The sequence below is a fragment of the Haliotis rubra genome, unplaced genomic scaffold (genome assembly GCF_003918875.1).
Source record: "Haliotis rubra isolate DU_JTF1 unplaced genomic scaffold, ASM391887v1 Scf15, whole genome shotgun sequence".
NCBI lineage: Eukaryota > Metazoa > Mollusca > Gastropoda > Lepetellida > Haliotidae > Haliotis > Haliotis rubra.
Genome location: NW_025765447.1, coordinates 3,341,625 through 3,364,373, shown reverse-complemented (window position 1 = coordinate 3,364,373; position 22,749 = coordinate 3,341,625). Strand labels below are relative to the sequence as shown.

At 39.3% G+C, this 22,749-nt stretch overlaps 1 protein-coding gene across 1 annotated transcript; it reads right to left on the bottom strand.

Annotated features, from left to right (window-relative positions):
* Window positions 1-3,414: 3,414 nt before the first annotated feature.
* LOC124270205 (kelch-like protein 2) lies at window positions 3,415-20,772 on the bottom strand. Its single transcript, XM_046705242.1, is given in 10 exon segments — window positions 3,415-5,101; window positions 5,901-6,118; window positions 7,463-7,666; window positions 8,150-8,330; window positions 9,717-9,839; window positions 13,720-13,915; window positions 14,584-14,695; window positions 15,626-16,072; window positions 16,075-16,594; window positions 20,319-20,772. Coding segments are annotated over 10 exon segments (2,529 nt in total). The 5' UTR covers window positions 20,683-20,772; the 3' UTR covers window positions 3,415-4,937.
* Between the last annotated feature and the right edge of the window lie 1,977 nt (window positions 20,773-22,749).

The window sequence follows — 22,749 nt, the reverse complement described above, 5'->3', positions numbered from 1 at the left end:
TGACCCACTTGGTAGGAGAACATGAAACAGGCAATGATTCCGGATTCCTAATTCAGTTGGAATAATTTGCAAATCAGTTATAAATACAAAGAAAATACTTCTGATTTTACTTATGAATTTAAACATAAAATGCACTTTGCTACCGACTGAACGCCATATTACATTGTAATTATTTAGGCTTCTTAATGAGTATGTATTCAGTCAGTTTAGTGAATAATGTTTAATCATAATAAATAAACTGAAGCTAAGGCAAATGATGAATGTGGTAAACTTCATGACGAACCTTTCATTTAACGACAGCATATAATATTCCAGTGTCAGCTTTTCGATAAACTATGGCTGTCGGTGTCCCATTTGCTAGATCGTGTCAGTAATTTGTAAGAGAACGAAAGGGACGCTTTCAACAGCATGACACCGGGATACTTCTATCACAGTCCTAAAATCACTATAATTAGTATTGCAAATTTAGGACTATGATACAGAGGCACGCCATTGAACGCGAAGGTGTAGGTCAGAAAACTAGCTAGAATGATAGTTTAATCACTTGAAACCTCCTTAAATGATATTTACGAACTCAGAGATATCATGCCAATATGTGGGCTAGTTCATTAACGGTTTGTCAGTGTCTTCCCAACAGAGCATCTTTCGGCATTTTATTCGAAAACTGACAATATGTTAACTCGATGTAAATTCCACAGTCATTTAGGGGATAACTGTATTGTGTTTGACAAATTGGGGACGTATACCGGTGGTTATATAGCCGCAAATTTAGTTAAATCGGCGACGCGCAAGCGGAGCCGATATAACGTTAAATTTGCGGCTATATAACCACTGGTACACGTCCCCAATTCGTCAAACACAGTACAGTTATCCCCATTCTAATTCAACTCGTTTTACGCTGTTTTTTCGTGAAAGATTATTTAAACCAGGTCAAAGTTCCTCTAGGTCAAAGGATAATCATATCACTCCTTGAACATACACCTTCGCCAGAAAAAGTAGTTCCCTTTTCAAACTATACACGTTTATTGTGTGCACACAGACTAAATCTGACAATGCTGGATAGATCATAGTGTTACAGATAAAATGGACGGAATTATGATGAAAGCGCCCTCTAGTTACAGAAATGAGCGGCCCGCTGATTCCACTATCAGTTCTGTTGTCAAATGACGTCACAGCAGGTGACGTCACGCTCCATATTGACGTCATAATCTTGTTTCATGATCTAACAGTGTTGGGTCAACAGCCCGTTTCGAGTAAGTTGTTTGAACTTAAAATTAAATTTATGATACTGTTTTGTCGTTTTTAACACAAATTCCACCCATTTTAGCTGGATAGGGGAATTAATTGACCTATGGCTTCTGCAAATGACATTGTCCTGCAAAGCAGCGTTACCCCAATAGTGTAGGGATACATTCAAAGGTTTGGTGAATCGGTTTCCAATTTGCGACCGTATATGCTGGTTATACGGTCGGAAATTTATAGCATTGACCAATCAGAACTCGTGTTACATACTAAGTTGAATTAGAATGTGCGTTCAATGTAAACCCGTCCTTCTACCCAAGACGTTTATACCTGGAGACGACCAATGTGCCTGGATATGGGTTACACACTACAGCTGTCCATGGTCACGTGGGCTCCATTCCGAGAAAGTCATGTTATGCTGGACTTTCCCTGTGAAGAACGTGGTCAGTAGATATAGGGGGTGTATTTTGCTTGTCCAAATGTTCCGAGTAGCGGGGAAAGTATAACCTTCCGCATGCATGGTGAAGTGTAGGAATGAGTTGCGGGGGCTGTCCACACCCAATGATACCCCAGTTACCGTAGAAAGGCAGTTGTAGTGTCAGCTGAGGTCGTCTTGAAGACAGATTGGATGTTTATGTGATGTTTATGTGACGGTAAATGCCGGATAGCTCTTAACTGTGGCATGAACTATGATGATTATCCAATTTCGGTTGTCAGATAAATTATGCGAATGGTCCAGTACCATTGTAGCAGGCAAGCGTTTACTTACACCTAAATAGGCCATTTTAAAAATATATGTTCTAACCTGTTTTGTTATAGGTTAACCTCATTGTACCATATATATACAGTAAATTACTAATTCAAGCTCTATACGGTCGAACATGATATGAATTGAAAATCGGAATTAGATTTTCAGTGGTGGATTGTTTATTAGGTTGTGAGAGTTATGTCATGTCCACATTTACATAGGACTTTGAGACATGCATCTTTCAACTGACACCAGAGAAGAAATAATGAAATCACGCTTCGACCTCTTAAACATTCTCAGTATGGAATATGTCCACCACAAGCCAGGCCCATAGCAAGCCATTTTTTTTCGTGTAAGCCCGATAGGTTGCAAAGCTATTTATTTAGATAGTATTGAGGGTTTGCCCAACTTCCATAGCAAAAATCATGTGTAAGCTTTTTTTCATAATGGTAGCTACGGCCCTGCAAGCACCTTTGTACCCATGCATGATGTGGAACAATATAGCGGAGGAAAACCTGGGTATCGGGACCGATGTTGTGCTACCCCAGTCGGTTGTCCTGTCGACTAATTTGTCTCACTTGGGAATAAGGCCTGTAAGTCTCGCGAGGCGCTACTTCCGGTACTAAGCTGGGTCCCGGCTCACTTTGCGCGCGCTAACTTGCGAACGGCGAGACGGGGCCAAGCTTACTTCCGGTACCAGATTTCCGGTGACAAGCGTATATTCAAGAACCAAGCGTACTGCTTGGCTGTCACAGCTGTTGGCAGTCGTAATAATTGGCTTATATGGGGATGGTTAGATCGGAAATTTGTTATTCCTGCAAGGATTATCGGCTCCTTGCCGTCAACTAACAGCCGTGAGACTATTCGAAAAGGTATGAAACGTTGTTAGTCACGGGAGTACTAAGGTCTCGCGAAGTGCCGTGACCTACTTACGGGGCCTATTGTCCGAGCTGTAAAGGTGGCATCATTCCAAAAATGGTTATCATGACCTCGCGCGTGGATAACCGGTCCGTGATAAGTCATAAGAGCGTTGCCCTGTGATGATATCGTTTTTCGATGATGATTATAATTTCGAATTGGCTAAATAATATCTCTTTTCCATTTTAACTAACCTTATATTTTCTGTCCTTATGTGTTACTGCAGTGTTTATGATTCTTTGGACTTGTGGGGCTTATTTTTTAAGGTTAATGGACAAATTTATTTTTCCATTTTTTTATTCAAAATAACTGGTGGTTTTTCATCAAGCCAGAGTTACGAATTAAACTACATTAGCACGTGTGTCTTATCATAGTGTTAGTCTATATGTGGACACACTGCTCGAAACATCCTCCAAAAAAAATCCTTCCTTCATTTGTTTAGCGGACGGACGGACGGACGGACACTTACTATGAACCGTATTTACAAAAAGACAAAGGTTTCAGACTATGTCTTAAGGACAACTTTATTTAGGAAATATACTAAACTGTAAAGGTGTTGTAAAATATAATCTGTAAAGTATACAATACAAGTCAACGGACTGTACAAATAACATACAAAGAATTTGGACGACCTACAAATGATCTGTACATTGTACACTCGTGTGTCGCACAAGGTTTCAGTAAGCATTTGATGCCCTGAGCCCACGATCGTAAGCCTATGTAATATGGGAGTAACTATCTCTTTACGGAACCTCCCACGGTGCAGTTTTAGCGACAAAGTGATCGTAACTTCGAAACCTTAGGTGTAGGCGTACGCTCATAATCCCAGGAGACCAAATACTACAGAAACCTTGTGTGAACAAACAAAATGCGTGACATGAAATCACAGGGCTAGTATTGCTTTGCGGAGCGGGGCCTTGGTGACGAAATAAAAAAGTGAGGTATGTCAACGGAGTACATTGTAATAGTCATGGCAACACATATATTTAGTTTCAATCCGTGTTACATCGCTGATCAAAGAGTTCAAGCTTAAATTCTGAGGTGTTTATCATAGCTCCGATGCAGGAAAGAAAAGGCAATACAAAAAACCCATTCTTACATTCAGTGCCAGGTACAATCTGTACCTAAATACAAAGGTCATATTTGACTCCTGAGACACATATATCAGCAGTTAATCTCCAATCATCACACATACAGTATAAACAAATATATTATAAAGCATTTTGTTTAGCATAATAAACTGGTTTGATAGACTTGAAAATGAAAGATCATTAAACACATTCCAAGATCCACAATTCCCGGTCGATGAACTGTTACATTATCACTGTACCGGATCCCGCGTCTGCCGCAATTCAAAATCGAAAGTTAGTCTGAAACTAAGGCGCCAGACATTCAAACGGCGTTAAAGAAACATCAGTTTGCAAACAAATCACAACCCAAACCGTGATCATGCATATAGTAATGGAACCAATATACCCAACACAACAAAACAGTATACCTAATTTCAGTAGTCAAACAAATCACACACCATCACCAGGCTATTTGCACTTATCGACAGAAGTAAAAGAATTGAATCAGTTGCTTGCTATTGAAACATGAATAAAACTTGAAAACAAAACTTCATTGGCTCGATTAAGGGGAAATAATCAAATAGCACATAGACGCACATCCCTGCAATCATTACAGACAATTACCTCAGTGAAACTGATTTTCCAGGTGGGAGAACGATCAAAAGATCATATTCTATCTAAAATTTAGATGTAATGGCAAAAAGCCAATTTTGAAAATATAAAAAATGAAATCAGTAGAAATATCGGTAAACATTCTCCATCTTTCAGTGTTCCTTACCTAGATTTAGCTGGTTGTTTCAACTTTTTTAAAGTTATTTATCAGCTGTACACATTTCGGGAAACAGCCACCCGAGAGCACCCAAATACAACATTTCACTGTAGATATCAAAAACCCTGAAACTAATTGTTCCAATCCATGACAACAGCACAAAATTGAATTGCAAAGTCCTGTGGTTTCCTTATTTGGAAACCGGGAGAGCCACGCATCCTAGCCACTTGGCCGGATATGGGAGATCTTGGATGGAAGTGTCCCAGCATTCCGTGCGGGCGTCATAACACTCGATTGACTGCAGTGGCTGGTCGTCTATGGTGGACATCCCGCCGATCAGGTAGATCTTGCTTCCTGTAAAGTAGATTGCAGATGAATAGGATAAACAGACCACAGGGAGGTTGATTTAGGTCTAACAGAAGCGTTAATATCAATGCCAGAAACTTTTAGCGGTTTTATTCCCTTAGAAAACCCAGCAAGCCTGATGTTTTGGATGGGCTTATACTCATGCGTGGTCTAAAAATTCATGGATTTCCCTATTTCTCGCAAAGGAAACACAGGGACTCTGACACTCCGCTTGGATGACACATGGAATAACCTCTTTGTAGATTACATTCTCGAGCACGCGAGGGATTTAGAAAATAAAAAGGCATAATTAACACTAAAGCCGTCGTAAATGTACAGGCAATACAGCTCTTGTACGCCAAGTGTCAGTGAGATTATCTCACGACAGGTAATATATCTCACTGACTTAAATAGAGGATATTATATGAATGCCCATGTCATACTATGTTGACGACACGAGTGCCTAAATGTTAGTATTTCCCGAGGGAGAGCGAGGGATATACCGATATTTAGGCACGAGTGTCGTAAACATAGTATGATATGTGCACGAATAAAATATTCTGTTTATTCCCGAAGTCGTCAAATTGAGGGAAATATACCCAAATCTACTTTCAAACACAGGCTTGCTATCCGCCGTCGCCGCATGTAGAACGCAACGTCACAGAAGTAACGTGACGTCATAGCCTTGTTCATGACGTCACGTCACCATGATAAAGTGATATTTTGCCCTATAGGGCATCGTATGAAAAATATGAACCCCGATATGTTCGCCCTCGTAGGTAATAAATTGTATAAATGACTGACTCACCGATGACGGCGGCGCCAGCGTTATGTCTCGGCTTGATGAAGTCCGTCTTGTACTGCCAGCGGTCAGCGTCTATGCTGTAGGACATCATACTGGCAGTGCTCTGCAGGGGGTCTTTGATGTTTGATCTTGTAGCGCCTCCACAAAGGTACAGATGCTGACCAACACATACTAGGTTACAGTAGCAGCGACCTCGATCAAGGGAAGACAACGTTCTCCACCTGAAGTACAACAATCAGGAAAGTCCGTATAATCAGTACATACACTGAACATCTATGGGACCGATGATTTCATATTCAGTTGCACTAGACATTGGACCCTCAAAATATCTTGCCTCCGGTTGAATGGATGACCCGAATATATTGTGGCCTGCAATAGGTTGTTTAGCTAACCCTGACTGGAAACAATGTGCATCCTTGGAATTTGTATGATTTGGAACAAATTCATTTTATCTTGTTTTTCACAGGCCAACTTTGTGTTACTACTGATGTTAAGGACCTGTTAGTGATTTTGTTGTGTTTTTGCTCTATAAATCAAGCATTAACTCGATTATAAGTAGTTTATTTGTTTAAAAATACTTCATGCCATATATTGCAATACATACATTCGCATCGCAATATATCGCAATATGAAAATTCTCTGCAATACCCACCCCTACAAATAACTGAAGTCATATCAACAATAAAATATAGCAATCTGGGTACCCAGCTGGACATTACGCAACCTACTGCACAGGACATAGATTTTCGAATCTCTCTTAGCGCCAAGATAGTCGTAGGTTAATGTTAATGTATGACACTTACGACTGTTTTAGCGCTAAGAGAGCTTCGAAAATCTAGGCCCAGGGGCTCCTTTATCGAAGCAACCTTTACTGAGGTTAACCTTAACTCCCATTCTTTAGCATTGCACTAAGGTTACCTTAGTGACATACGATCGCCTTAGTCCTTTGTGAAAGGAGGCCCTGGTCTGTATACCAGGGTCTGGCATCTGACGTACCAAAAGGACATGGGCACTCTCAAACATTGAATGCCAATAGATTCCGATGTTCGATATAATTTTTCAATAATATGTATCTACATCCCAGTATATTTAGGCATTTTTCCATTCGTGAGAAACGACCCACGTCGTCCAGAGTACCAAGAATATTCCTGGTTTTATTATCGATCTGCAACAATCACGAAATATTTCCCCCCACAGCCTGCCGTACTATTGAAATAAGATGATATATACATGTACTTTCAACAGGTGAAGAAATCTAAATACCCATGACATTCTTGTGTCCGCGATACTTTCACAAAAACGTCCGCACGACAGCCAACGATTTCCTTACAATAACATTTAAATACTATAATATCAGCGCAAAAACCTTTCTAAATTCTAGACCCTCGATTTATTATCAGAAATAAGTAACATTTCTCTGTGTAGCATCGCCTATCATATCATCAGTATAGCATTATACCTATACAATATACACACATATGTCGAAATAGGAAATGTCTACACTTTTCAGCATCTGAAAATGTTAAAATGTTAGCATTGTTAACCGTATATAAGAGTAAACTTACGTATTCAACTTGGGATCATAACACTCAAATGTGCTGAGGACGGGCATGTTGGAGCGTTTATCAGCTGGGGGTCCGAGCCCTCCTGCCACAAAGATCCGACCGTCATAGATACACGCTCCGAATCCACATCTGGCTGAGCCCATTTCAGCAGAGTTGTGCCAGGAGTCAGTCTTCGAGTTGTAGCAGTCCACAGTGGACAGTACTCTGAAGATGGAAAATAGCAACCTTCGTCATTCTTTTTTTAAAGTATTTCAGGTTACTTGCAAAAAGTAATTTAAAGTGACAGTGGGGAAAGAGCATTGACAGACAAGTATCAATTTTGGTAATATCAATTAGCACAGGAATGGTACTGGTTCATACTACAGCTCGAAGTGAATTCTGGATCACAAATATATTTGTGTCTGTTCAGAGTTGAGTCCCGTAATCATGTCAGTATCCGTAGAATTCTAATCTCAAATTCGACCAAATGGTAGTCTCTGCCTTGTCAGCATCATGCCTTTGCTCAATGTTTTGCCATAGCGTCGAGAGCTACAACTCTGTAATTGGTGACCGCGGCATAACTAAAACAATTAGTTGAAACCAAATTATATACTAAACGTTTATCATGTTGAAGTATGATCCCTTAATAGAGCTCATTTGAACTACATATTGTGGCAACATGATGGACGTCAATCCATAATTCCGTACTTGTTCTTATCGGTCTGGCCACCAATAGCATACAGCATTCCGAACAGCGAAATGGCGGAGTGGTACATCCGGGCGGTTTTCAGAGGTGCTATCTTGGACCACTCTCCACTGGCAGGGTCAAACGTGAAGCACGTGTTGGTGGGAACAGGGGCCTTCTTGGACTTCTTAGGGTCACTGCCACCTAGACGCAAAGGTGATAGGAAACTTCAGAGAAATGCAAGGCAAATTTGGATAATCTATATATATCTCGTGACAAAGTGTTGCATGTATGTTTTGATTTCTGCTATTATGAACTGTATTATCCAACACTTACATATGTATTAAATAAAACACATAATTCATAGTGTATAAAACATACTTTGACCCTGTTTAGCGTTTTGAAAACGAAACGAATATCGATGTTCATGTTGTTGATCACTGGATTGTCTGGTCCAGGCTTGATTATTTACACACCGCCGTCATATATAGAGATTATTACTCAAGCAAGCAGGAACGAGGGCAATACATAATTTTGCATGAGTTTCGTATAAGTCGTATGGCACACTTGCCCGAGTGTAATAATTTCTTCATTATTCATTTTATTCATGTACATTTGTGCAGTAAAACACGATAACAAGTGTGACGGCCCTCTTCATTGACGTCATGTTCAATTGTTTAATGACGTCACATACGACGAAATACAGAAACAATGGTTGCTATGCAAAAGTGATATGTGCACATGTGACGATATGATATTTATTACTCGCCCGTGGAAGATACCGCAGTGTAATATTTTTACGGCAATATTACACTAGTGTAATACCGCTAGACATGTGACGTCATAATGGTTACAGTTATGAAGTCACAATGCTAATGCCTCTGTCGCAATGGTATTATATCTTGTTTGACTCGCAGAAAATTGATATGAGAGTTATCACACTGTAGGCAGTTTCTATAAATTATTTATGTTGGAGAGTAATAAACAGAATACTATACTCGCTTCCGTGAAATACCATTTGTATTAAACTCTTTCGCTCGTTTGATACCAAATCGTTACACTCGTTTGATAAAATTGGAATTGCACGGAAGGTCGTTTAGTATCCTCTTAACATGACACTGTTTATGTTTCACCATATGGATACTAAAAGTGTAATATTGCTGAGTGCGGCGACAAACTCACGGCAGACATATGAAGTATCAGAGTTACATATCTGAATGTAATAAGATTGGGTACGACTGTCCGTGAACAGAATATCTTGCAACTGAATTGGAACAACAACAGTATGGCCGACTGTCCGTGAATAGAATATCTTGCAACTGAATTGGAACAACAACAGTATGGCCGGTGAAGCCAGTGCAGTTTCGATGGAAATAATTAAATTATATCCTGCCTTTCCATTATCCCTTTCTGTATTTGTATATAATGCATAGTTAGTATATATCCAACTTTCAATGGAAATTTGTCACTAGGTATTGTGATCTTAGCTTAGTGATCTACTTTTGAAAAAAGCTGAAGGTAGAACAAGTATTCTCCAATCATACTTGGATTATATTATCTTGACTTTTATAAAGATGTCTTTCCACTCACCAATTAGATAGAGTTTTCCGAACAACATCGCGACAGCATGGTGCTGCCTGGCTTCCGGCAGCCCCGTGTAGTACTTCCACTGGTTCTCCAATGTGCTGTACCGCTCAATGTCCTTGGCTTGAACTACCAAAAAGACATGGTAAGGGGACCTTTGAAAAGTATACATTATTTCTTTCAAGATTGGCTAGTAGGTGTCCAGGTTTGAAGTGGGGTTTTAGACCAGTGGGGATTCCGGCCAAGAATGTGTCAAGAGTAACCGGTATTTGCAAGGCAACTGAACGGATGGGATGGTCAGACTCGGTGACTTTGTTGGTAGTGTGTCATGGCACCCCAAGGACGTGGGACAATGCTAGTACTTCACTGGTTTGTCTAAAGTACTGTCGGATATGCTAGAAAAATGATTTTTGACTTATATTTAAAATTCAGAGGTATTACAGTTACTTAAATAACAAATATCACTTCAAGAAACATCAACCTAATGTAGACCGAGGGGATAAATTTTGAGACATGCTCTAAAATCTGTTTTTACTGATAAAAATACCAAAAACTTAGAAAAATAAGGTAGTTGGACGTTATTTGAAACAAACATTAACTGCCTGTGTTACGTCATCAGCATGCACGGTATCGACAGGTGAAATTGACACCTGAGCACACACTCGGGCGAGGGGTCGTCTCAATAGATGTTTTCTGCAAAATGTTGAATATGTGTACGTATAGTATACGTATCAGTTATGTAAGGGATCATTTGTGTATGTGTGTTTGTTTTGAAATAAACATACGAATTACTGTACATTGGAAAGAATCCTATCACTTGTGTTATCTTATCGATTGATTGTAGAAATGTGCAACGTTTTAATAAATGTTTTGCATGTCAACAGTATATTCCATTGAAAAAATATGGATGTAATTCGGTCAGTTTAATCTAGTTGTGAACATTGGCCAAAGATTTAACGAAGTCACTGGTGTAGCTTCTTTAGAATATATATATATTTTTCTTCTCATAAAGTTTGTAGACCGCCCGTCTAAGCACTCCTTTGTCAAAGTTGTCAAGGATGGTTTTACGTTCCGGTTTTGCATTTGAGACGGTCCCTGTCTTGTCTGATTTGTTTACAATATTGTAAACTTGTTAGTAAGAAATGCCAACAGCTCTACAAGTTCTGTAATAAACCCTTTCTAAACTAATAAGGTTCACCTCTGTCATTTTTAAGCAGAAAAATCATATAAACCTTTGCAACAATCGACTGCAAATCGTTGGCCACAGTGGACGCTGTGATAAAGATGTGCATGCATGACGGGAAACTTATTTATCAAGACTTAACATTTATATTAATATTTCTTCAATAAAGAAAACGATAATTAAGTAAAGTAACACAAACATTCAACATTTATTTGTTTAGGAAAAACGTTAATTCATATTTTTACACCACCTGTATTATTAGCATAAATGTAAAGACTATTTCAGATTTCTGTTGTTGAACCAAATTCTCTCCTGTAAACTGCCCTTTAAATGCATGGGAATGTTAAATCGATTGAAATAAAAATTAGGTAGACAATAGGCGAGTTGATATATTGACAACATAGTACATTTATCACCTTTATAAAGATATAAAGGCTAAAAAGCATTTTTCTAGCATGTCCGACAGTACTTTAGTGCAGACGTGACTATTTAGACAGCAGAAATGTTAAAGGGCAAGTGTACACGAATAAATCACATTTATTCTTATGTGAATCAAAGTGAACTGTTTTAATTAGTTAATACCAATGTTTGAAACTATACACTCATTTTTCTTACAATGTTAGTATAACCCTCAAAATAAGTGCTGAAATGTTATGCCAATATGAGGTATTTGTTTGCCGAGCTAAACAGTCCAGAGTTACCGCCCTTTGATTATGACGTAATTGGTGCCACTTGATTTTAAACTGGTCTCCTGTCTAGTCCCAAATCAAAAGATAATAATACTGATATTAATCACGTGAAAAAAAGTTTGTGAAAATACGAAAGAAGCATAAGAACAGAAAATGTAAGCAGCAGGACGGATTGATCGTGTGCATTTTCATTCATAACCTCGCCTCAGTGAAAATACCAAATATGTTTAACAATGTTGACAATATTTTTCAGAATGGCGTGTTCACTTACACGAGTACGGCGGAGTTTTCGAAGGAAATTTTCGTTGTTTCAAGCAACGTATATGCATAAATGTGACATGTAAGTAGTCCGAAAATTATGTCAGTCTGCTGGTTGTTATTTTCTTTTTGTTTTCATTGTGACCAAGGGAAATAGTCAGAAATTAAGAGAAGTACCGTCATCGTTGTGCGTGAGTTTGCGTCAGTTATGGCGTCATGCTTTCAAAAACTATAATATGTTGTGATGAATCTAGAATATCATTGGAATACACCTGTTTTATTTAACTATCGCTTGCTACGATACCTTTCTCATGCATGTTCTAAAACTAATGAGCAATTGTATGCAACAAGTAGGCGAACGGATACACAGTGTAAAATCTGAGATTGGCTTTGTATACATTTCAAACAAGTATTCTTTCACAGCGCGTCATCTCATATCCTCGATATATTTCGTTAGATTTCACTGAAACACTTCGTATTGGTGACAAAGTCCATTTGTCAGTTTATTATTTAACTATATGAGGAATTCAGGGATTCATGTAAGGAAGATGGTGTTGAATTATACAATTGATTTTATGGACGAAACATAACCGACATACATGTGACATGATTTTATAAACACTATGTAATATGGCTGAAAATTCACTTTGACGTTTGCGTATTTTCCAAAACATTCTCAGCGATTCTCGGTTCATCGATAATGTTTCAGAACGAGCATTGGTGATTCGATCATACAACAACAAAACTACCGCTAATCACAATGATCACGTCGATTCTTTTAAATTCAATTCTCCCAGTAAAATTTGACATTTGAATTAAGACATTCCTTAAATTACGCAAAACGCAGTGAATGGTGATTTAGTAATGTGTCAAAACTGGCGAGATTTACGATGCATGTAATTTTCAGTAAATTTTATCTACAATGAGCGGATATCATAGAAAACGAATTTCAAACAGTGTTCAAAACCGCAAATTGCGTGATGTATTTGGATATGTACTATCGATATCAAAGTGAATTAGGTGGAAGAGGAGGGACATATCGTACGATTTACGTAAGAACTTTAGTAACAAACGTAGAATGCCGGTACATTCACCGATGGCAAGCAAGATGTAGTGCATATACGTTTTAGGTTTCATGAAAAAAGATACTGTTGGAAAGGCGACCGACTCAGGTCGAATATGTTATACAATTTGGTTACGTGGTAACACTTTTAGAACAATGTTTACGTTTTTTCAAACTGCAACGTCATTACAGTGTAGAACTGACCACATAGTCAGCTGCTGAAGGCCAAGCAACAGGTGGATTAAAACAGTAGCCTGCGCATCGAGACACAAGAACCACACCTATACCTGCACTACGTGAAATGGGTCTAATAAGGTCTGACGACGTCATTCGTTTATCGTTTGGGCACCAATGACGTCATTTCCAAGGGACATAAGCCATGGTGTGTTTATTGTGGACATAGAACCTTTGGAAAATGTTGAAAATATGAATTGATATAACGCAAATAATAAATTAGTTACTTCTGATATATGTACGGGTTTGGATATAAAACTTCTTGATAAACACTTTTTATGATGAAAAAGTGCAAGACAAAAAGGTTAATTTTCGTGTACACTTGCCCTTTAAGCAATCATGAAACGAAATCAAGGAACAATTACGATTGTCATGAAAATGGTTTTGCAGTTTTGCTACTCAGACATATGAATAAATAGGATGAAGTAAAAAATCCTCACTAGGTACAAAATCATCAATTCCGGACTGTTTCCCGAAAGGCCCTTGCATACCCGAAATGGGACCGTGTACGGATAACGGTCACGAGGTCAAGGTCATGTGATAGGGCGTCCTATCGCTGTTCGGAGCTACACGTATCCTTACCATCCTTATCTTTGGCGCCTTTGTGAAACCCTCCAATGGCGAGGATGTCCCCGGGTCGGGGAGACACCTGTGACCCGACAGATGCGTTGTCTGCGTGGACCGCTGGTAACGGTTTGGCAGGTGTGTTGTCCGGTTGGGGCTCTTCAATAGGGGGCATGTGAGTTAACTCTACTGGTGGATCATCTTCTAAAATACTCTGCAGAACAGCAAGCATGGATACTGATACAACCATTTGTAAACCAAAAGTCACTGTGTTCTTTAATCTGATTGGTTGAAAAACGTGATCAAATGGTATTTGATTCCCGGAAATTCTCTGCGTATTAATACATACAAACATCGCTCACACCATTGTATTGTTACGTCGTCAGCTGTGATGACGTCATTAAAATCATATTGTGACGTAAAGTCCGAATGACGTCACAAATGAGCAGTTCCAGATGCTACCATGGGAGACAGCCGAAACGGCCGGCTGATGACATTTCACTGCTGTACCCGTACTCGATGTCAATGAGAGCAGACACAAAAAACGTGTGTGGACCTTTCGGTTTACTTTTGTGTTTACAATGTCGATAAACATCATGTGTTGGCGAATTTCCGGGTGTTATTGAGTATTTGAAGCACGGGAATTCATTTGGAACCGACGGCGTCAGCCGGAGGTTTCAAATGAAATATTCCCGTGCTTCAAATACTCAATAACACCCGGAAATTCGCCAACACATGATGTTTATCTCCTAAATGCATTTTGAGGATATGTAAAATTACAGTAACAAAAATAACAACAAAAAAAGATTCTGCCAGATTCTTTAGCTATGTATCGAATTGATGAGGTTTGATTTAACGACGTTTCAAGTTTACTAAAACAACCTTGAAGGTTTCGTGAGACTGTGGCACATAGTTGTCCATCATACACATGCGAGGCTTAGGCTTGATCAGAAGAAGCGGGTCAGACCGACCTAGTTCACCTGCAGTAATAATCCTGAAAAAGATAAATACTATATACGTTCAGCAAGATATTTACGTACGTGTTATATATGCAATATTACAAGGAGGGGGTAGGGAGCATGAAAATGTTGAATAAAATTGGATGCGTCAGCTGAGCATGATAAGGTCCTAAGAATAGGTCCCGGGTGCATGTTAGAAAATAAAACACAACGTAAAGACAAGTAAGTGAGCGAATGGTGATACAAAAACGGAAGTAAGGTTAACTTTTCTGTATGCGTTGTCCACGTTGCCGAAAAGCAAAAACGTGAGAGAAGCACTTGCTTTTGTAACAGCGCCTGCCGAAACCTCCGTTGGTGGGGGTCAAGTGGCCACATCATATACAAACGGACCGGACACTGTACGTGCATGGTGCAATAACGCTAACATTAATGACGGTGCAACGCATTAACCCCTGGATACCGAGAGGTTTTTCTAACTCACATGCATCTTGTATAAGGTCTAAAAAGAGAACGCGGGGCGAGAATTGCGCTCGGCACTGGATCTACCTACGGCTATATAATTACACAAAAATGTAGAATATTAAATGCCTTATCCGATGGGGTAAATTAGGTGGTTTGAGAAAAATAGATTGATATTTGAAATATATGCTTCAAAATTATGGGAGGAGGTATTGATTTTGGACATGATTGGGGGTGGGGTGGGGGGTTTACTTATTTTGTAAATAAATTATAGGGAGGCATTCACATTGTATGTTTCTCCATAAAAATCATCACACACAGATCTGCGCCCAATGGAACATTTATGGGATTCACAGGTACAGCTAGAGCGCCGAAGGGAATCCTTAAACACTTCCCCAAAACTTCTTACGGCAGTGCAGCAAGAGTGGCAAGACATTCCACAGCCTGTTTTGCAACGCGTGATGGCGTGATTTATACTTTTCTTTTTTAAGAGTATATATACTTACCAGTTTGCTGCAAGTATCAGTTCCCGACAGGCTGCTGACTTCCGGAGCATGTCTGTGACCTCGAAGCACTGGAAGAGTTCACTCTGTGACATGAGACCAAAACGGACACACTTCATCACTTTCAGTAGATAATTGTGTCTTTCCGTAATGTGGAAGGCGATCCACTTAAGCCCCGCCCAGAACACATCCATCTCAGTGTTGATGTACAAGTAGTCATCACTAAGTATCTGACACACCAGATCGAGGCTAAAGTTCAGAAACTGCTCAACGTCGAACACATCACAGAAGTTCTCCTTGACTAACATATAGGCATGCTTGAAGACGACAGATTCACGGGAGATTGTTTTGCTGGCTAAGATGTGCACTGCCTGATCACTGCCTATACATTCCACGTACTCTGTACATATCTGCCGTATTTCGCGGATATGGAATCTGTCGCCAACCGCCATAATGTCTGCGACGTTTCAGGGGAGACAATCATCTGCCCTGTATAGACATATCTCAGGAAGGCCTGGAAGGCATATGGATTAACGCCTGGCAGATTTACTTCCACTGGCAGCTTGGTGTTTTCGGTATGTTTCATGAAGATGTCCGCGAAGTGTTTACTGTGACATGCCAGGGCTACTCTGTGTGCAGCAAATGTTTGTCCACCGACGTGGATCAGAACATCCACCATTTTGTTTTCGACGTGGAGGGATCGGAGGTACTCCCCTAACAAAGCGTAGTGATGGAGTTTGTCTACTGGCAGGCGACTGAAATTTTTAAGAATGTCTTCCATTGTGTAATTAATAATTCCGCCACCGTCGGCGTCGCCGATTTGTCGGATCAAATCGTTCAGATCATCATCCGCCTTTAGTGAGCGTAGGGTGAGGTTATCGTTGAGGACCAGCAGACGACCTTGCGACTGGGAGAGGTTGGCAAGACGTGAAGCGTTGGATCTCACAGTTTTTATTTTTTTATTGTCGCCATCTGCCACACAAAAGAAAACTGACATAAATTAATTAATCATGCAGAGACCATAGGTCATATTCATGTACGGTAGCATAGGAGGTACTGCTACTGATTGAGAACAATGACGAACCTTCATTTCTTTTGACACTGACTTGGATTTGATATTTCAGAGACTGGGCCTAGATTTTCAAAGCTCTCTTAGCGCTAAGATAGTTGTAAGTTAATGTTATTGTATGGCGCTTACGACTATCTTAGCGCAAAAGAGAGCTTCGAAAGCATCTAGGCCCAGGAAAAGTCGTACAGAAACATTTATTTTCAGAACACCTAGGTACTTTTTGTACTTGCATTATATTAGTCATTTGATTCTGTGCAACGTCAATGGACCATTGAGATGTAGACACTTATAACTGCATTTATGGCGTTTGGAAAAAATGGATAAAAAACTATGAAAAGAGTTATGCAAGTGTATTATCGTAAGGAAGCATTATGTATATAATTATATCTGTAAAAGACAACCACTAGTCGCTGATAAGTCGAACAGGTCGAGGCACTTATAGGTTTATTGTCATAGTTGTGCAATTAACGGGGGAGAGTTAGTGACTATTATAATTTATGACAATAATCATGACTAACACATGCATTGTCAATTTATTAATCTTATGGATTAACGTGAAATGATTTGTCTACTTGGAGTTATATCAGGAAATATCAGGTATATTTTAAGAGGCATTGAACTCCACAGCAGTTTGAAGACGGTTCGCTATATTAAACCCGAGAGGCGTGTTTTCAAAACACTTCTTTAGGACGCCGAAAGACGTTTACGCACGCTTCACTGACTATTACAGACGTAAAGTGACGTTAACTTGGCTGAAATTTTCTTCGTCTCCCCGTTGGCTTTGTTCTAGGACTTACTATGCGTTGTGGGTTCGCTTCCGAGGCACAACTCGCAAAAATTCAATATTTTATACACGGTCCGGTGCATGTCCGAAGCATAACTCATCTTTTCACTATTTGAATTAGCAAAGTAGCCATATTTTGCCTTTTGTACGTGTTTTCAATTTAACACATCCGTTTAACTAGTGAGTTATTAATTGTGAAACACTCATTACCAGAGTTGCTGAATACTTGCATTTTTGTCTTGCCTTTCTAACATGTTGTACAAGTCAGACAAACTTTATGGATAACTCTCGTAATAAAGAAGTTGTTATCCATAAAGTTTGTCTATTACAACTACTTCCCAGCTTCTAAAATGACAGTCAAAGAAGTAATGTTGTACAACTGTTCAATAGTTATGTTGTACAAATGTTCAATAGTTATGTTGTACAAATGTTCATCAGTAGATACACTTTGCTTCTAGCTAGACTGACGCCTTTCGCTCTTCAATAATTTACATTTGCTTCATTTCATTTTCCTTTGGTGGAACGTATATACGCTGAAGGAAGTGCTCATGTTAAATGTCAAACATAATCCTTTCACTACGAGAGCAATAACTTTAACATTGTGAGGTATGTTTTGGATATAGACTTAGAGTTAAAGCCTTTCTCTACTGCTTTAGTATGATTTATACAAATGTCAACCTTAAATCCGTTGGGATATTCGTTTGCTGGGTGTTTCTCTATGACCAGTAATGGTTTATAGTGATTGAGTTTGCTGTACAAATTACATACCTCTATGCATACTCAAAGTGCGGATATAAGAATTATTTTGTCGTCTTGTTTGTTATCCAAAGATGGCAGACAGAGCATGGTATATTACATGTACATATAAATCACATTAATGAAATAAACCTAGCTACGTCATTAACGGATCCAGAGGGTTCGAACCCCCGGGTTTGTTTATTTGTGTTTTGTTTTATTTTTTTTTTTGGGGAATGGGAAATGACTTAAGACCACATTGAAGATTCTTTTGGCGTTGGCGGAGCCAATGGGGAGTTCACCCACTGAACACCCCACCCACCCCCAACCCCTTTCACATTTCCTGGATCCGCCCATGTACGTAATGTTTAGTTTGACATATTTCTCGGGACTAAAACATAACAGAAGCCGATTTTTACATGGTTTACATGATGGGTATCCTTTTCCCCTGTGCCTCATCGCAACATTCGTTCAACTACCATTGAAGACGCGTAGACATTCGAAATGAATATTATCATCAAATCTCATCAATTTGGGGGTTTTATATATTGTTTTAGAAGATTATTGTAACAAGTTTAAGTTAAAAATAAAAAGAGATAAGACTGAGATAGTGGTTTTTAAGAATGGCGGAAAATTATCCAAGTTTGAGAAATGGACATTAAATGATAATTATTTAGAAGTAGCCAAGGTTTATAAATATTTAGGTGTATATTTTTCAAAAACTTTATCATGGAACATACATGTAAATAATGCATCCCTACAGGGTAAGAAAATACTTATGGGAATATTTCATAATTTGAAGAAGGCTGGTGAAGTAAATTATAAAACATTCTTTAAAATATTTGATTCCAAAATTAAACCTATTCTGTTATATGGCTCAGAGGTTTGGGGTTTTACACATTTTAATGTCTTACAAAGGCTTCATCTTTATGCGTGTAAAACATTTTTAGGTGTTAAGGTCAGTACTTATAATTGCATGGTTTATGGAGAATGTGGACGTTACCCTTTATGTATTGAAGCATATAAGCAAGTTTTAAGATATTTGATAAGGTTAGTAAATATGCCGCAGTGACGTTATCCCAAAAAATGTTACAATATGATGTGTATGTATGATAGAAATGGTAAGATAAATTGGGTAACAAATGTGAGAAATATGCTTGAAACATGTGGATTCGGATATGCTTTTAAACTTGATTGCATTAGCTTCCCAAATGTTTTTATTAAATCTGTAACACAAAGGTAAAAAGATATGTACTTGCAACGCTGGACTGCCTCGCTAACTCTATCACCCAAAACCTCATTATATAGCACTTTTAAATCAGATCTTATAGCAGAGCATTACCTCCTTGATGTTAACATTAAAAAGTTTAGGACAGCAATTGCACGACTAAGATGTACATCCAATGAATTAAATATAGAAAAGGGCAGATATCATAATGTTCCACGAGAAAATAGACTGTGTATGTTATGTGATTTAGGGGTGATAGAAGATGAGTAACATTTTATATTAGTCTGTCTGCATTTTCACTATTTAAGAATGTTATATATAGCCCCATTTTACCGCATCAATCACTGTGAATATAAATTAAGGTTATTGTTGAAAGCAACAAATCTACAAATTGTTAAAAATCTATCAATGTACATCTATCATGGGTTCAACAGTAGAAAATTTGTTTTAAATACCATGTAACTGTACACACTTGTATTGTACTATAGGCCTGTGGCCTCTTCAGTACCCTGAATAAAAGAAATTGAATATATATTGTTTCCAAGGGAAATTGCAATTGAAAGCTGACATCTTTCATAAACAGGTATCACGCATAGATGCATGGATGAAACAATACATGTCTGAATGTGATGCTCGTCCGTTTACATTAGGATTGCACTGATTAAATTAAACATACCTTTCTCATTGAGAGGCCGACACTGTTGGAAGGGAACCTTGTTGTACATGCTTACACAGGGTGTGTCCGTTTTTATGAAACATTACTGTAAACATTATTGATGTAACACTGAAATACATGCGTGTAACCAAGGGGCCAAGGGGTTACATATCAACCTCTTGACACATGTATGTACCTATAAACTAAAATACGAAAAGTACAAACCTTTTCCAACATCGCCTTGACAGACCGTCATCCTGTTTACTATCTCTTCTTTTTCTTCTGGTACAGGTGCAGGATATTGTATTGCAACAAAGCCACTGTCTCCCAAAGAGTCCTCGTAGTATGGTTTCGGGGAGCCTCGCCCTGCTTTTGGTGTTGAAGTTTTGGGTGTCCCATTACCCGAGGTTTCAAAATTCCCGCTGTTGTTTCTGAACGTTTCACGGACATATTTTAAAAACGATGGACTGCTTGTCTGTTGACCTATCTCAGACATCTGATCGTAATCCGATTCGTTCAGTTCAGTTGTAGTTGCTCTGGAGATTGCATCTTCACCATACCCTGAAGGCCGTTTGTATTTTTCTCCCATTCTGCTTGAGGGTCAAAATCACCACTGACCAAAGATACAGAATCCCATAACTGTCCCGCAACAGGGCTGAAACGCTGCATAATGTTGATGTGAGGAAACTGAAAGTATGTTGAGCTGTTTACCAAATGGCAACTTCACGGCCGCTAGGAACAAACAAACGACACGATCGATGACGTCATTACGAATCAAATTGCGTCGCGCATTGTGACGTCATTGTCCGCCCAAGTATGTTCTCTAAGCTTGTTCCTATGCTGGCCCCATTTTCTATAGTGTAGAGATATTTATGCTTCAAAGAGTTGTAGAAAAAAGATATTGTGCCACAAATAATACATTGTTCTCTGAGGCTTTTAATATATTTTGTTTGTTTCGGCTCATAGACTGAATTAAAAAGATATCTAATTTTTCAGGTGTTCCTCCATATATGATATTTATGGTCTTCATATCTTTGTTAATTAAAATCGCGATATTTCGCAATTCTATTTCAAATGGCGAAGACTAAACTTTGATTTGTTTGTTGCTCCACGCTCAGCAAAATGCCATATATATCACGGTGCTCTGTAAATAATGGGGATTGGACCAGATTGTCCAGTGATGGCATCAGGAGCACCGAACTACTCAGCTGGGTTAGGATTGCCTGCATCAACCAAGTCAGCTGAAAACCGGTTCTAACCAAGATATTCACAGGCATTATATCCCGAGTGTCTGCCAGACACTATATTTGCAGCCTAGGCTGTTGACAACGAGATACGAAGAAAATACAATCAATACTTCTTCGCTGGGACTCCTTTTTGAGTGCACATGCCCTGGCGCTCAGATACCACATTTTTTACCGTTTAAGTTCCTTTTAGAGGTGAGGTGAGGTGAAATTTGGTTTTACGTCGTGCTTGAGAATATTTCGCTCATATGACGACGTGCATGCGTGTGTATGTGTATGTGCGGCTGCTTGTACTAGTCCAGACTTGAGCTGGTTTTATAGTGCTAGCCCACTGAGATACCATGCCGCAGTAAAGCATGAATACCCCACTCAGACACATTATACTGACTCCGAGCCGACCAGTCCTTGCTGTACCCATTAATGCCGAGCGCCAGACAGGGACCAACAAGTACCATATTTTAACGTCTTTTGGTATGACGCGGTCGGGGATCGAACCCGCGACCTTCCGCTCTCCGGGCGGACGCTCTAACCACTACACCACGGAGGCGGTCTCCTTTTAGATATGAAGGGGGCGGTTGCATAGCCTAGTAGTTAAAGCGTTTGCTCCTTACGCCGAAGACCCGCGTTTGAATCCCCACGTGGGTACAATTTGTGGAAACGCCCCAAAGTTGCCTTGATTTGTCACACTCTGTACATATATAACTGTCTGACATTAACTCTTAAGTTAAGTCTGGCAATAATTAGCGCAGTGTATGACTTATTTCCAAATTGTTAGAAATTGAAACAATGAACTTTAAAGACAAAATAGAATGACCACCCAAAATTATCAAAGCACTGATGTCGTGAGAGAAATTCAATTTTGTATTATAGACATGCTATAAAGCAGACTTTCAAGCGTCCTTAAGAGGAGTAGCCGATTTTTTTATGTATCCCCTCCACGCAGTCTGCTTTTGAATGCTTTTATTATGAAATATCAGACGACAGATCAAACTTGAAGAAAGCTTGCAACGCAGGTGAAGTTCAACGTATGTCGTAACGGCATCGCGTGTCATTTTCGGGTGAGCGAAGGTTCCGTCTGCTCGGTGTCGACGGGAGATCACGGATCTACTAACGTGAGTGAGTTTAGTTTTATGCCGCTATTTGAATTATTTCAGCAATATCACACAGTATCCGCTCGTCTCGCTGAAGACCCGTGTTCGATTCCCATCATAGGCACAATGTGTGAAGCCCATTCCTGGTGTCGCCCGCCGTGAGATTGCTGGAATATTGCTAGAGGTGATGTAAAACCTCACTCACTCCCTGAACTGATGTCTGGATACACAAGAAAAGGGTATCCTCCCTATAGATGTAAATATTCATTGATATAAGCTGCATCTTGGTACAATGCTAATGGTACCATCTTTGGGGTTTGT